General features: G+C 37.6%; 1 protein-coding gene across 1 annotated transcript in view; it reads right to left on the bottom strand.

The window, feature by feature from the left end:
* CLUL1 (clusterin like 1) overlaps window positions 1–15,585 on the bottom strand; it is a 28,259-nt gene extending 12,674 nt beyond the window's left edge. Inside the window, exons 1-6 of the mRNA XM_006920045.1 lie at window positions 15,540–15,585; window positions 14,555–14,673; window positions 13,263–13,411; window positions 8,236–8,403; window positions 5,891–6,323; window positions 1,051–1,188 (exon numbers count right to left, since the gene is read on the bottom strand). Coding sequence (XP_006920107.1) covers window positions 1,051–1,188; window positions 5,891–6,323; window positions 8,236–8,403; window positions 13,263–13,411; window positions 14,555–14,660 — 994 coding nt within the window. The 5' untranslated portion in view covers window positions 14,661–14,673; window positions 15,540–15,585. The remainder of the gene's footprint in view (window positions 1–1,050; window positions 1,189–5,890; window positions 6,324–8,235; window positions 8,404–13,262; window positions 13,412–14,554; window positions 14,674–15,539) is intronic.
* Between the last annotated feature and the right edge of the window lie 220 nt (window positions 15,586–15,805).

Here is a 15,805-nt window from a genome sequence, read left to right as displayed (position 1 = left end):
TTCTGAGTGGGCCTATATTTGTAAGTGGTTAGTATATTAGTGTATATTTTTCTCTTATAAAAACTTTTGTTTCTGTATGCAACCTTACAACTGTGACATAAAAAACAAAACACTTGAATAATGAGAATCATTAATATTTCAGACATTTTATTTAGTCTTCAAAATACCTATATGAAGTAGATAAATTAATGCCATTTTCCAAATGATGAAACGGAGGTGCAAAGAGTCACCCAGTTAGCGATTCAGGAGAAACAAGACCCTCATTGGCTCTGACAGAAAGGTCTAGTTTAGATTCAGTTTCCTACTCCAAGCCCTTAGTCACACTTTAAAAAATTTCTTTCCTTTAAGTCCTTATCAAGGTGAAAAACAGAAGCACCAGAATCAAAACGTCATTTAGGCTTTTGTAAGAAAATGTGATTTCAGACCCTAGCTGGCTGGGAAAAGCAACTTTAATTACAGGAAGACAAGGGGAGGGAGGTAGAAAAGGGGCAAGAAGTGGATGGAGGGAAGGATTTCTCACCTGGGGAAGGAACAGGAAGGTCACTCCTAGTCAGATCTGGGAGAGCAAAGTGGGCTTGGGGCTTTCGAGAAGAAGCCGCTTTTCATATTTAAACACCAGTTAGTAATTAACCCATCAACTAGAAAGGATTACTGCCACTTTCAAAAAAAAAAGAAAAACTCTCCTGGCTAAAATTCGCTTACACAATGGAAAGATTACCTCCATTGGTGGTTTTTTCTTTGCAGTAAAAAGGAAAGAGTTGCCCTAATTTGTTCATAGTTCTCTTCTGCACACATTAGTGTTTATTTGGTCTTTAACCGTAAAATATTTTTATAGGAACGAGTAGGAAATTTTAAAAAGGTGAAAAGTGAGTTCATCTACTTTTGAATAATAAGTTCATAAACCTACACTGAGCACCCCTATATGGAAATGAGCTTGCAAAAAAAAAGTGCTTGAAGGGAAGTAAATGAATCCACAATGCTTGTAAAAGTGAGATTTTTGACCTTTGACCAGAATACTATTAGAGGCCCGAGAAACCAGTAATTATTTACCTTCCCACAGGTAATCTTGACATTTTTGGCATCTTGCATGAAATTGGAAACATTCCGAGAAATTCTGGCCAAGTTCTCCACACAGTCCTCTGTCCCGCACAGGCATTATCTTTGAATTCAGGCCTCTAGGGTCAGCATCTGCAGGTAACGGTGTTTATACATTGGTGCCATTAGAGCACTTTAAGGACTACATACAATGTCATTTCTTTTTTCTTACCCGTGCCTTCAAAATCTTCTTCCTATATTCAAACATAGGACTGCATATTGGTGTAACCACTTGCAAGGACAATTTGACATCTATTAAAAGTTGCATATGTACTTTAATCCAGCAATCTCATTACTATTATTATGACTCATCACTTTAGTACACTCCCTTCTCCCCATCCCCAAAAAGGTTAATGCATATAATTTTATTTTCTGGAAGGAATCATAAGAAACTATTAATAGTAGCTATCTTTTGGAGAGAGACTTGATGGGGTAGGAGAGGGCAGCTTTCATTAATTTTGTTCCTTTGCGTATGTGAATTATTTTAAATTTAGTGTGTCTTATTTTTATCATTATTATTTCTGATGTCAATGTGGTTAACTAAATAGGGGATTGTGCCACTTTTCTCTCTGGACTTGTATTAAAAAATACTAATGATTATTTTAATTTGTAAAGCCATTATTGGGGGAAGTACATTGGAGTTCCAAAGATATTGAAAATGTCTGTTTCTCAAACTAGGTGATAGAGATTTACTTTATTACTATTCTTTTTGCATTTCATATACTTAATGTTATGAACAGAGGATCGAATATTTAGGAAAACCTCTGAAGCAGGTCAATTTTTGAGAAATCTTTTTTTTTTCTGGTAGCATTAATTATTCATAAAAAATTATTATATAAAGAAGTCTATCCAACAGAAAACTAACAGTTCCCAACTGTTTCACATTAGGAAAAATTTATTATTATTTTAAAACCTGATGATTTTCTGTTATATTTAATCCTCAACATTTAAAAATGAAACATTTCATTTTGAGATAAATTATGAAGTTCATTGCTTAAAAACCTATGAGGCAATTGTTAGATCATATGGTATGTAAGGCAACCACTTCCTTTGTCGAATAGAAAGTCATTTCCTCCCAGCTTCCAGCTCTGGACTTATTGGCATCTCTTCTTGCTCCCAAGAACCCCTGTGAGGGGTTCTACTGTCGAACTTATCTCTGTCTTATGTACTGTATGCTTTATCTTCTCTATTAGACTCTGAGCCCTGTGAGGAAAGGGATTTGGTCTTGTCATCTTAATCTCGCCATTCCTCCGAAATAACTTCTTCTGTTGTTTCCCTTATGATATGGCAATGTAATTATCCACTGATCTGTTTTCCTTTTTTTCTGGATGGAGCTCCTAAAAGTCAGGGGCTATGTTATATCGTTGTCTTATTTCCAGCATCTAGGTTAATACCTGGTATATAGATCAGGGGCCGTAAACTCTAGGTCCATATGACACCAATCCCCCATCCTGTATCCATGGCAATAAGCCATCACCTTATTTCAGTCGCAGTGACAGAGCCTCAGGGCCCTTCTAGGTAGCAATTTCTGGCGCCGTCGCTAATATAAATCATCTACTCTCCCACCTGTTTCTGTTTTCCCCACGAAGGGAAAATTAAGGTCAGCAAACACCCTCTAAAGTAGGATTAGAACCCAGATCTCCCAGCACTGTGTCAAGCTACAGTATCACACAGTTTCAGTGAACAGGATCTCATCTTTTCTTTCCAGGGATTTATAAAGCAAGTGAGGACAAGCTATTTTATTCTCTTTCAACAGATTCAGGAATTGAAGTCTAAAAAGACCAAAGTAGGAAAAAAATTCTTCCATTGTCACCTTCCTCCTTTTAATAGTATTCATTATTCAATTTTAGCTTTCTATTTTTGCTTTCAGGACGATTATGGCAAATAAAGTCCATCCGTGAAGGTTGCCAGATACATAGTACTCACTCAGTAAATGTTGGCTATTGTAATTGACAAGCGGCATGTAATAGTTTACTATTTTTATTGTAACAGATTACCACAAATTTAGTAGCTTGAAACGACACAAATTATCTTATAGTTCTGGAGGTCAGAAGTCTGAAATGGGTCTCACTAGGTTAAAATCAAGGTGTCAGGAGGGCTGTTTTTCCCTGGAGGCTCTAGGGGAGAATCCATTTCCATGCCTTTCTAGTTTCTGGAGGCTGCCTGGATTCCTTGGCTCATGGCCCCTTCCTCTCTCTTCAAAGCCAGTCAAGTAGGGCCAAGTCCTCATGCTGCCATCTCTATTAATTCATTTCTATCTCCTTTTCTACTTTTAAAAACCCTTGTGATTATATTCGGCCCAGCTGTATAATGCAGAATAAACTCCTTATTTCAAGGTCAGTTCATTAGCAGCCTCAGTTCCATCTACAACCTTACTTTCCCCTTGCTATGTAACCTAACATATTCACAGGTTCTGGGGATTTGGACGTAGACATTTGGGGGAAGCTATTATTCTGCCTAGCACAAGGGGTGAAGCTCAAAATGTCTTCTCGTTAGATGGATTTTCTAGAGGCAATAAGTTTATTCCTCACCTACCACCCATCCAGAAAAGTGGTAGAAACCACATGCAAATCCCCTCCTGCTCCTGCCTGCCTATTTTTGATAAATAGTCCCCATGTACTCATCTGGGAAGAGAATGTCTCCTCTTTTGGAGCTTGCTGCATACTGTTTGGTTAGGGTAGAGATACTGGAGAAAGAAGTATATAAAGGAGTAACACAGGCTTTTATGTTTGATGTTTGTTTTTGTTTTTAATTTTTGCATTTATAGGGGACCCTGGATTTCCAAGTTATCACTGAGGTGAAGATGTTGCAAGGGGCAGGGAGAGGGTAACCATGAGCCAGATGAGAGCAGGGGCTGGTCCTGGGGTGTGTAAATGGGGGAAGAACCTCAGGCAGACTGATGGAAATCCACCTTCTGAGTTGGTGGGGTGGGACGGAGTTGTACTGGTGGGAAAATTATTTAGATTTCAATTGTCTGAATCACTAGCACTCCTGTGCACATTTGAATATAGCAACCCATGTGTAAGATTGCTACACAGTGTGAAAGATAGGATGAGATGGGGGCATAATTTTGTTTTAATGACACATTCTGAACATTATTCTAAGGCAATTCATATCTTTTAAAAATGTCAGGCAAAAATTATTCAACATCATCCCAGCATTGATATTTTTAGTCTACTACCCTGATCTTTTCTTGAATATTTGGTGAATTTGGAATCTCAGAATGGAATACAAGACAAAACACCTGACTTACTAGAAAAGTCTTCCAGATCCTGAAATAGAACCTAATGACAATTCCAGTAATAACGGCTGTTCTACTTGTGGAACAATGGGACGGGAAGGATGTAATGCATTGCTTCCTGGCTTTGGTTTCTGATAGTGTGAGGTGAGCGCCTCCTATGTAGAGGCCCGTTATGCAATGTTATGGCAATTTTGAGCATTTGATTTAGATGTTGCCAACTACAGCTGATATAACTGGAAAACAGCTAGAAGGAGGCCTTTTTGCTGCATATGAAAATCTGTATGTAATTAGTATATACTACTTGTTGACTTTGGAAATGAGTATATACCCATGAAATCTTCTTCACAATCTATGTCATAAAACTATCCATCATCTCCAAAAATGTCTTCCTGCCCTCTTATTTATTATTACTATCATTGACAAGAACTGAAACATAAGATCTACCCTCTTAGCAAATTTTTAAGTATCCCATAGAGTATTGTTAACTATGGGAGTTATGCTGTACTTATTCACCTTGCATAACTCAAATTCTGTACCCTCTGACCAATACCTCCTCATTTCCCCCTCCCCACTGTACCTGGCAATCACCATTCCACCCTCTGCTTCTATGAGTTTGACGATTTTAGGTTCCTCTTAGAAGTGGGATCGTGCAGTATTTGTCCTTCTGTGTCTGTCTTATTTCATTAGCATAATGTCTTCTTTCAGGTTCATTCGTGTTGTCACAAATGACAGGATTTTAGAAAGAGCTCATTTTATTTTTATGTCAGAGGAAAGCAGCCTTTTACTTGGCCTAGTGGTCAATAGAAAATAAGTCCAAGGAAACACAGATCCTATAATTGGCCCACACGGCAGCTCTCATTTCTGAGATGCTGTGTCCCAGCCACTACACAGAAGCCTGAAGAAACTTTTTCCTGCCTTACAACATAAAGCAGCATTGTTTTTCCAACATGAAATATTGGAACATGGGCATGAGTGGTATCGGTAGAAGGCAATTCTTGTCTTTTACAAAATTCCTATTTCTGTAGTTTTGGGTTTGTCTATGAGTACTTTCTCTGGTTTTGTACACAAATGTTATGGTTTAGGGAATTATAGTAGTGATGCAAAGGAGGCTGTGGAGGGCACTAAATGTGACCTGGTTTTACATGACACTAGGCTTCTTTCCAAACTGGGAGTTGAGGAGCTTAGACTGATTTTAAAGAAACTCCATGATGGTCCAGCAGGATAGAGCTGAGCACCTACATGCATTTTCAAAAAGGAGGCAACGTTTTGTTTCTGTTTTTTTCCAACTTCTTATCTCTACCAGCATTTTATCTTTTAGCTTTGATAATCCGCTTTAATGAGAAAACAGCCCCACAGAGCTCTTGACAATGATGGAAGAGGAATGGTGTCTGGCAGACTTCAAAGTTTCTAAGAGGCTCTGAAACTTTGATTATCCATACATTGTCACTCTCAGAAACAATGTACGATGACTTAGAAATATCTACCATTCCCAAAGCTAAATAAAACTTGACTTTAGTATAGACATCTAAGTAAAAATAATCTTTTAATACTCACCTTTGTCTTGTTTTGGTGAATCCTCTATTGCATTCAGCGTCTCAGTAATTGTTTCACTGACGCTTTGATAAATGGAGAGACTGATATTACGAAACAGCTGGAAGAAGCTGGGAACATCCCAACTTTGCATAAGATCTGCCTTTTTTGTTGGTTCTTTGAATAAAGCTGGAAAAAAGTAAGGCTCAGTTAAGTCTGTATCTGACATGAAATATGACTGAAAAGCCTGGTCAAATTCTTGCTGCATCTGTTTGAAGACGTTAAAACTCCTGTTAAAGAGAACTCTCACATCCACAGTCAGCTGGCTGAACACATGCTCTATTTGGACCAGCTGTGCATCTTCCTCCATGACCTTTTCATTGACGGGGAGATCATTTTTATTATCTTCATAGAAAGGAAACAGAAATTGATATATCTTCCTGAAAAACTGTTCAATCTGTGGGGTGGGGTGGGGGACAGAAATGGAATAAGAAATTAATTTTCTTTCTGGATTTTTTTTAATTATAAATTTTAAAGTCAACTTACAGCTAAATCAAGAACAATTTCTAAATCAAGAACAATTCTGGGCAAACTAAGAAAAGGAAATTTAATTTAAAATTATTTTATTAACATTCTCGTACTGGCTTTGACTTTGACGATGGAGAAAGGTTGAAAATTCCTTCTGGTTTATGTTTGCCTATCAAAGATCTAAAAAGGCCAAGTTTTCAATATTGTCAACAAGCCACAGCCTGATGTACTGGTGGTGGTTGGCATGCCATATTCTAAAGGGCACCATGTATATTGCCTAAAATATGTAAAAAAGGCTTTTGTCTTTCACCTCTTAGTGTCTCAGCTCTCTCTCTCTCTCTCTCTCTCTCTCTCTCTCTCTCTCTCTCTCTTTTTGCTTTGGTGAAATATCATTAGTGTCTTTATGTTCTCCTCTTTCTCATCTCATCAACACATTCACACTGAACTATAAATGCTTAATACAGCCTAATAGGCTACTTAGGGATAGTTACTTATTTGCAGTGATTAAAGCTCTCCTTGGTTGTAGTGAAAGGAATGAAGCTCTAATTATAGAATTCCCTACTCACTGGGAGATTTTCCAGCAGTTGCACCACGCTCTATTTCTTCTACGTGACACCTAAGCTCATGCCCTTTTGGCTACGTTGCATGATAAGGAACATAACAACTACTGAACATCACTACTATAGCACCCCAGTGCTGTTCAAAGAATTCACCAGGAATTCTTAGAGGACATATGCCTTCCTCAAAAAATAATCTGGGTGGATCTTCTGCCTTATCCTCTGCCAGCTTCTGTTTACCTGAATCCACTTACAAAAACAGAACTTTAAAGCCCAAAAAAATTTTCATAAGGCTACACAACTGACACAGATAGGAATGGTCCCTAAACCTCCTGACTTCCAGCCGGTGCTTATTCCACCATATTCTGGTATATTAGAGAATGACAGTGGCTATAAAAATAGAGCAGATGCAATTAACAGTGGAGGCAAATTAACTTGGCATATGAATCATCCTAAGGGTTGCTCCCTCTATAATTGGTTATGGCACTGCCAAGCTAGGAGCATACTCTAATTACTGCATGCTCTAATACTCCATTTCATATTCGGCTCACTTCTTGAAGGGGAAGGGAAATTCAGGCCAATAGAGTAGGAGACTTTTATGGGGCAGAGCTCATCCAATTCAGGTCACCTCCCTCAGTGATCTCTCTGTCCAGAAGATAACTAAAGGGGACAAAAAAGGAAACATGCTAGTCCTATAGGACATGCATGGGTAGGGCTAAAGGGGATATGGATGTGTGTATGTGTGCGTATGCGCGCGCATGTGTACGTGCACGTGCATGCTGAGGGCAAGCCTGTTGAAGGAGAAATTTGGGAGGTCGAGAATGTCTTCAAATCTTTGGCCTCCAGGAAAAAAAACTAAAGCTAGTTGAAATCAGAGACCGTAATACTATTATTCAGAATGCAATTCAGCAAACATTTATTGAATGGCTGTGATGTTTTAATGAAGATAAATAAGATATGGTCCCTTGCTTCAAAGAGCTTACAGTCTAGTGGGAACGTGTTCACAAATAACAAATACAAGGCAGAAAGAGTCAGGGTGCTTCAAAGAGATACAGACAGCATCATTAAAGAAGGGACAAACTGAATAGCTGTTCTAACTTATAAATTGTATATACACAGGTGAATCTTACATAAGCATAAATGAATGTTAGAGTCTAGATTGCAAAAGGCCAATACGAGCTCAGGTATCTCTAGTCTAAATATTAATATAAATTAATTTTTTAAAAGTAAGCTGAAGCCGATACCTTAAGAACTTTGAAATCTTGAGCTCTATTTTCCCCTTACCGTATTTTTCGTAGAGGACCGACTAGGTTGGCAGGTTGTATAAAATCTCATGCAATCATTTTCCAGGCAAGGTTTGCATTCATCCCAGGAATCTGTTAAAGACTCTTGGCATAGCCTTTCTTCCTCTTCCAGATGTCCTTGAACTTCATTCATAAGTTTCAGGGCCTCCTAATTAAAAAGTAGAAACAAATATCCTATTTCCATTTCATGACTTTGCATATACCTTAGTTGATTCACTCCTTAAAAATGTGCTTATCCTAAACCACTTCTTCATTCCTTCTTCAGGCCCTTGGCAGCTGACAGAACTACTCCAAAGCTTTCTCTTTGATTAAGAAAAGAGAAATGATTGATCCTTATTGCAGACTACAAATCTTATCCATCTGTTCATTTATGCATTCACTAGGTATTTATTGAGTGCTTGCTATGAGATAGACATTACTCTAGATGTAGGTGAACCAACAATGAAGTTCCTACTCTGAGAAACAACTGTAATTAACCTGTTTACTTGTGTGTCTTCACATCTAGTCCTTGCGGGATGTGGGAAGCAACTTTAAGGCTTAGAAAGCTGACACATTTATTTTGTTCATTTATACAGCCTTTAATTTTTATGTATGTTTAATATTGCAAGAAAGCACAATTCTCGTATATGAAACCAAACCCTCCCATTGAGTTAATTCTAATTACAGAGATGCTGTATTTAAGTATCTTCATTCTTCTTGTCCATATTCCAAGCACTCCCCCTTGTGGTACTTTCCTATACTTGGCCAGGTCCCACTGTAGGTGATAGGGAGCCCAGCAGAAGTGACACCCGTCCCTAAGAACTTCAGCCCTGTCCCCTGAGCTCCCCCCATGCCGGCACCCCTACTTAGACTCCTGGCCTCCCTGCAAATGTGGACTTCTGAAGACAGGCTCCTTTGATGCCTGAGAAGTAGTTCAGGGGAATTACAGGATATAATAGATCCATCCATAAGATAACAGCTTCAAAGCTAATGGCCACCCCTGCAGTAAAAACTACATGAGGGAGCAAAGTTTCTGTACTTAAAACCAATTTAGTGTGCATTCTCATCTAGTGGAAAAGAAAAATAATTCATCCTTCTCTGGCATATTAAGCCTAAAGAAACACCTGGATAGTATTCTGCATCTCCTTTGCTGGGCTTGCGTTGTGCAGCTGCCCTCATGGCAGAATCCTGAGGCTAAGCCAGGTGGCACTTGCTATGACCCACATAACAAAACTGGCAGGGCCCTGGCCTGCCAAATGCATGTTGTGACCCAGACAGGATTTTCTTGTCCCCTTGGGCTTTGCAGAACAATTCTGGAGCCCAACATCTTCTCAAGAAAGGTTGCCTCACCTTGGCGGGCAACAATACCACACAGATTTTCTCAAGTCCCAGATTTAAATATTCTGTTCATTGTCAATATAAGCTTAAATCCCAATATTTCCTTGGGCAAATTACCTAACGTTTCTTTGCCTTAGTCTACTCCTTAGCAAAAAAGAATAACAATAGGATCTACCTTTTAATGTTTTGTATTAAAGAAGATAAGCAAGTAAGCAAGGCACCTAGCACATTATTATTAGTATCTTGGGTTTCCTTCCGCTTGCCTCCAAGTGTATAACAAAAACCAATTACCAAGTCCTACGTCCCAAGTTTAGGTAGTGAAGTGTTGTCATGGAGGAAGTAGATCTCTAGTTCAGGAAGGCCTTGTCCATCCCTTCCATATCCCCCTAAATGTCCCACCCACTGACAGAGTCTATATCTATTCTTGTAGTTACAGCTTATCGAAGTCCCATATAAACCTGGAGTGGGGGCAAATCACATTTAAGCCACTCTAGGGTTTTCCATTTAAGTAAAATGAGTTTCAGATACTATCATTAAGTATTAATAAGAAGAGGTTGAGAAGAGGGACTGTGATGACGCTGGGTCAACTGAAGAGGAGAAGTGCTCCGTGATGGGAGACTGGCGGTGCCGACTCCATACTTGCCATTTCATAGTTTGTCTAAAGTATCCTTTATTCTAGGTTTAAAATAATTTTAGAGAGGGAGACTCAGGGTTAAACAGCTTTTTCTTTTTTTTAATTAACTTTTTAATTGAGTGTCTAGACCTGCAGAGTATGATTCAATAAATTTTTCTACTGTGGATGAGAAAGAGGCCACATACTAATCTGACAAGCTCAGGGTGGCCAGCATGGCAGGCCCTACAAATTCAGAAACCATAATTAACCCCATAGGATGATCTGAACATAAAAATTCCTAAGTAAAAGCAGGTCACTCATGACCAATAGTCACATTCTAAACCTGTAGCTTTCTTGACAAAAGCCAATCTTTACCTTAACTGAGCCTGACTATTGTCTTTTTGCGACTAAGATAACATACTCTTGGAATGTCAGAGTAATCCCTTTTTTTCCAGACCCCTGAGGGCACATCCACTGTACCAGAGCAGAGTCACAGAACCCCTAATTGTTATCTTGTCCTCTAATACCGTAATCTCTATGTGCTGTAAAACGTTAATTTTTACCTCGGGTACCCACTAATGTAAAAGAAGAATGTGTCTCTCTGTTTTACTTTTTATCCAGCCCCAGAGATTTTCCTACTTAGCTTTTCCCCACACCCTTAATCTACCACCAATGGTTGTCATGTAACCCTTCTTAGACCTTCTCCTTTGATTCCAGTGTATAAAAAAAAAAAAAAAAATTCAAAACTGCCATTCTCTGGAGCATTTTCTTAATCTGTTGTGATTTTGCTTCCTGTCAATTGTCGTCAGTTTGGCTCAGATAAACTCATTAAGATACTCTACAGGTTTGGACATTTCTTATGTCGACAGTACATAAGTAGTTTTTTAAGAATAAAATTCCATGAGTCCTAACATTCTTTAGGGCCAGAACTGAAACCAACACTTGCTTACTTGCCCCACCCCTAACTGGAGCATTCTTTTCATAGTACTACAACTTTGGCTTGCTAGGAAGCTGGGGAAAAGGAGAAAAACAGAAAGTCGCTGGGTCCAACAGGCACAGCAGCTGCTGACTTTCTCCCTGGTCATTCATTACTGAGTTGGGTTAACATGTTAATTAACATCTTGAGCCTCAGTTTGCTTAGCTGTAAATGACAGTAATGGTTTACCCAGATTCCATGTGACAATGTGTTTATAAAGGGCCTATAAATGATATCCAGTATCATTATTCCCAGTGGCCAGACTCACAAACCCACCAGGGAAGAACTCAGCTCAAGGGACTTCCACATTTTCCTCATGAGGAGTTATTTTTAATTTCCTGAAAGTCTTTTGCTTGCTCCCAAAGGGAGGAGGGCTTTCAGCTGCTGATCGGGCAATTTACTTTCCTTGCTAGGGACCCTAAACGAGGAGGGTGTAGGTGTGGCCACAGCATCAACCAGTCTGTTGACAAGCTGACTACAGCTTTGCAGTCAGCCTGTCACACAGCACTATGCCACAGGACACCCAGAGGACACAGTGCTGAGAAGTGAAGAGAACTCCAGTAGCTGTCGGGAACTCAGTGGCCCCCAACTTTGTAGGGTAGGAAGGAAATACTAGAACTTCTGTTTATATTTTTTAATTTAAAAATTGACTGTGGGGAGGAAAAATGGAGAGTTGTTTAACGGGCATAGAATTTCAGTTTTGCAATGTGGAAAGAATTTTGGAGATTTGTTGTCCAACAATGTAAATGTATTTAACACCAGTGAACTGTACACATAAAAAATGATTAAGATGGTGAATTTTATGTTATGTGTATTTACAATTAAAAAGCTTTTAATGAAAACAAATTTTAAAAACAATTTATTCTCAATGTTAAAATTTAGAATATTTTCCAAGTTATTTTTTTTTACAGTTTTATTTCTTCGATTTAAGGGTAATATTGGAAAATAATTTAAAAATTTTTAAATTGTTTTGAGTGTTATGTCAGTGGTCAGTGCTGTTAAACTATGAGCCATGCAATGTTTATAATTTAGAAATGTATTGAGTTTTATAACTGTAACACATAAACAATTTTTAACATCATCCATAGACGTTCGGATATAATGTGTATTCTCCATCGGTAAGATACTTAATTTGAACTACAGTTATTAAGTAAAGGTATTTGAATAAAAACTGATTAGGCTAATGTACTGTTCCACATGCACTGGTGCTCTGTTGTGCTTACATCAGACCATTGCACGGACCCTGGGAACGAGGGGCCCTCCACATTCCACAAGCACCGACACTGGCTCCTTCTCTTTCTGTTCACTTACAGCCAATGGCAATGAATTGCTGTTTAAGATGACTCAGTTAAATTATCATTTTTATTATCTAGTTTTAACTACACTAGTCCTTGGTAAATAAATAGGAGGATAAAAATATTCTTGAAAAGAAAAATCTGGCAGATTAAAAAAAAATACGAATAATTTCAGCTCAAGAAGACAAGAAGCAAATGGTAGAGCTGACAGTCCTTCGTTCTGAGCTCCTTATTAGCTAGGTGACAGAGTAAAAATATGATGATCTAATTAGATTTGGCAAGTCGGCTAAAAATTTCAAAATATCTAGATTATTTGAAGTGTAAACTTACATCCATCCTAGCTAACCATGAACCTAACCTCGCCTTAGGTGTATTTTGTGCCTTGAGCTATTAGTGGTAGAATTCACATTTCTAATTTATAAATAAATTAAAATGTATATATTTAGTAATAGGGATAGGAGATCAAAAAACTTTGGAGACCACTAGTCTAGCCAAAAACACTTTTGACTCAGTAACCTAAACTGAAAGGAACTACCTACTGGTAAAGCACTTTTAAGAAAGTAGCACTTTCCAAATAGAGATGAATCCCTGAAATTCCTGCTTTTGGAGTCCTGCAAAGTCCTATTCTACAAGGAATATGTTCTTTGAAGAAATTTTAAATTACCTTCAAACTTTTCCTCCAATAAGAGCTTCTCTCCAGAAAATCTGGTATTAGGGAAAATAAGTAATTCATCAATTGCCCTAACAAATACAATATTTATGGTCCAGATATATTTAAGAACAGATATTATTTTCAATTACTATACCTGCTTTTCTTCTCTGCATTTCTTCACGGTTTTCATCAGATTGGTATGTTCCTCCTCTCTCCTTTCCATCAAGATTTTCATCTGCTTCATACCAATCAAAGCCTTCTTCACTTCTTCATCTACATCTATCTCCCCAGCCTCAGAAAAACCTAAAAGGTATGTGCAGTTATTTTCTTTGAGATCTGATCAGATTACAATGTATCTGTATCTCTATCTGCATCAGAAGACAATGAGTTCACCAGTTTTTCATGTGTCCTAAAGAGAGGCTTAATTGTTCTTTTATAGCATCAAACTCTGAAAGCAGATCATAATGAATTAGCTGTCAGCTGCCACATGGACCCAGCTGCCACATGGACGATACATTCTGTTCCTCACTGCTGAGCTCCTAGACAAGTCAGAGTTCATTTAACCTCATTCTTGCCATTTTCAAGGCCCATTTTCATTTATCCATTTTTTTCTTTCACTTAAAACTCAAGTGTGTTTATATTAGAAAAAATTTCAATTTTTTTTCCCCCTCAGTTTATGTTAAATGCCCAACTGGAAACCTCAAACACCATGAACAATTTCCCTTTCTTTTAGCTTTAATTACCTCCCCAGGAGGCATCAAAACTAAAAAGTATATCACAGAATGCAAGATTCTTTAATGACCTAGTGGACATCTCTTACATACCTATAATAAGCCCTTAGTGACTATAAAATTCATTGTCATTCTTTCTTCACAATAGCCAATGTGGCTTCCTAAGGAGCTTATTCTTGCCTCCAAATTTAATCATAGACTACCCCCCAAAGCAACATTTTAACTTACCTTATTTTTCTAAGTGTTAAACATATATTTATCATGCAAAGGTCAGAAGTTAATAAGCACAGGCCAACCAGATTCAATGTCATTATAACCCATTCTTTAATTATCTCAAGAATAACTGCACAGATTACTTTAATTGTTTAAATTTTTCAAATGTTAGAAAAGAATTTCACTGTTCATTAAAACTGTGCTTAGACGACACCGAACATCTGGCTGAAACCAAGAAATGAAGTCAAAAAGTTGGCAAGTTTTATCTGTGTGACAGCAAACATCTGGACATGTGAATGTTCTCAGATACTCAATTGGAATTTTCTATTTTTATCCAGATGTTTGGCGTCACGTCTACTTGGTTTAAGTGCCTAGAGAACGTCTCACCGTGAAACTAGAGGGCCATAATGAATACGGTTATCTCTCAACTGTAAATCACTGTGCCAGCGGGACATGCAAACATGCAAACAAGACACAGCACAGATAAAGAAACTAAACATACCCTTCAGGTTTCCATGGATAGCAGTTTTGTCTTTCCAAGTAGGTGCACAGTGACAATCTTTCAACCACAGTAGATACACAGTAAACACCAAGAGTGGCAGCTTCATGTTCCCGCTGTTACTGCAAAGGAAAAATAAACCTGCATCAAATGCCTGCCATTAGGTTACATTCTGTCTGCAGCAATTGAAAACACATGGTGATCCCAAGCATTTTTCTGTCAGTTTTTCTTTTTGATTTTAGACAACTCATGCTAACAGGCCTGAGACATAAGGAATATAAATTAAAAAAAAGAAAAAGACAACCCAAGTCTCTATTGTCTCTATTTTGTGTACATTCTTTATGACAGTTAAATAAGAGTATCATCTGAAGTCCTTGAAATAGTATAGCTCACAACCACATAGAATCTAAACTTCATTTTATTTCCTTGTCAACATCCCCAAACGCAGAATTAGTTAAAATATATCTAAAGGATTTTTCCCCCCTCCAATTTGGAATCCTCAAGGGAGTGTTCACCTAGATGGCTAACTACTTATTTTTTTATAACATACTTTTTTATGAAAGCAAAACAACCTCACACATTTTTCTTGTACTTCTTATAAAACCCATCAAGATATGTGAACAGTGAACAGTTAAATTTTTTCTTCTCAGATAATGATTTCCTTTTAAATTTAATTTGATATAAGTTAATTATAAACATTCCAAATGTTTAAAACTTTACTAAGAAAAGTTAAATGAATTAAAACAGCTGTATGCTTTAATAATGTTAAATCTATAAAATGTTAATTATCTGCGTATGTCTATCAGCTATTTTGGAAAAAAAATATTTAACCAACATTCGTAATGTCTTTGTAACATAATAAAACAATATTGGCACTAGTAGTTACAAAGTTATCACATTTTACACACATCTATATCTATCATTTGGACTAGCTACTCTTTTTCTATTAAGACTCTGTTTCCCAAATGAAACTTTTAAATATATTTACCACTAACTTTGCAGTCTCTCTCCAGTGAGGTTAACACCTGCTTCTGAAAGAATCTTCGCTTTTCTCTGATTTAGTTTTCATCCATGTCAGGGATTTGGCCTGTTCTATTAATTTGATGACACAGTTCTTAATCCTATTAACCTAATATTCTGAGATTAAGAGTATGGTTTAACGTTTGGTAGGGTTTACAAAGAAACGCTAGAGGGCGGGCTGTGCACATGATCAGGAACAACGACCTCGTTATTTTACATGAATATGTTTTAATA

This window comes from Pteropus alecto, unplaced genomic scaffold (assembly GCF_000325575.1).
Source record: "Pteropus alecto unplaced genomic scaffold, ASM32557v1 scaffold146, whole genome shotgun sequence".
In the NCBI taxonomy this organism is placed as follows: domain Eukaryota; kingdom Metazoa; phylum Chordata; class Mammalia; order Chiroptera; family Pteropodidae; genus Pteropus; species Pteropus alecto.
The sequence above is the reverse complement of the archived record's forward strand: the minus strand, read 5'-3'. Positions and strand labels throughout refer to the sequence as shown.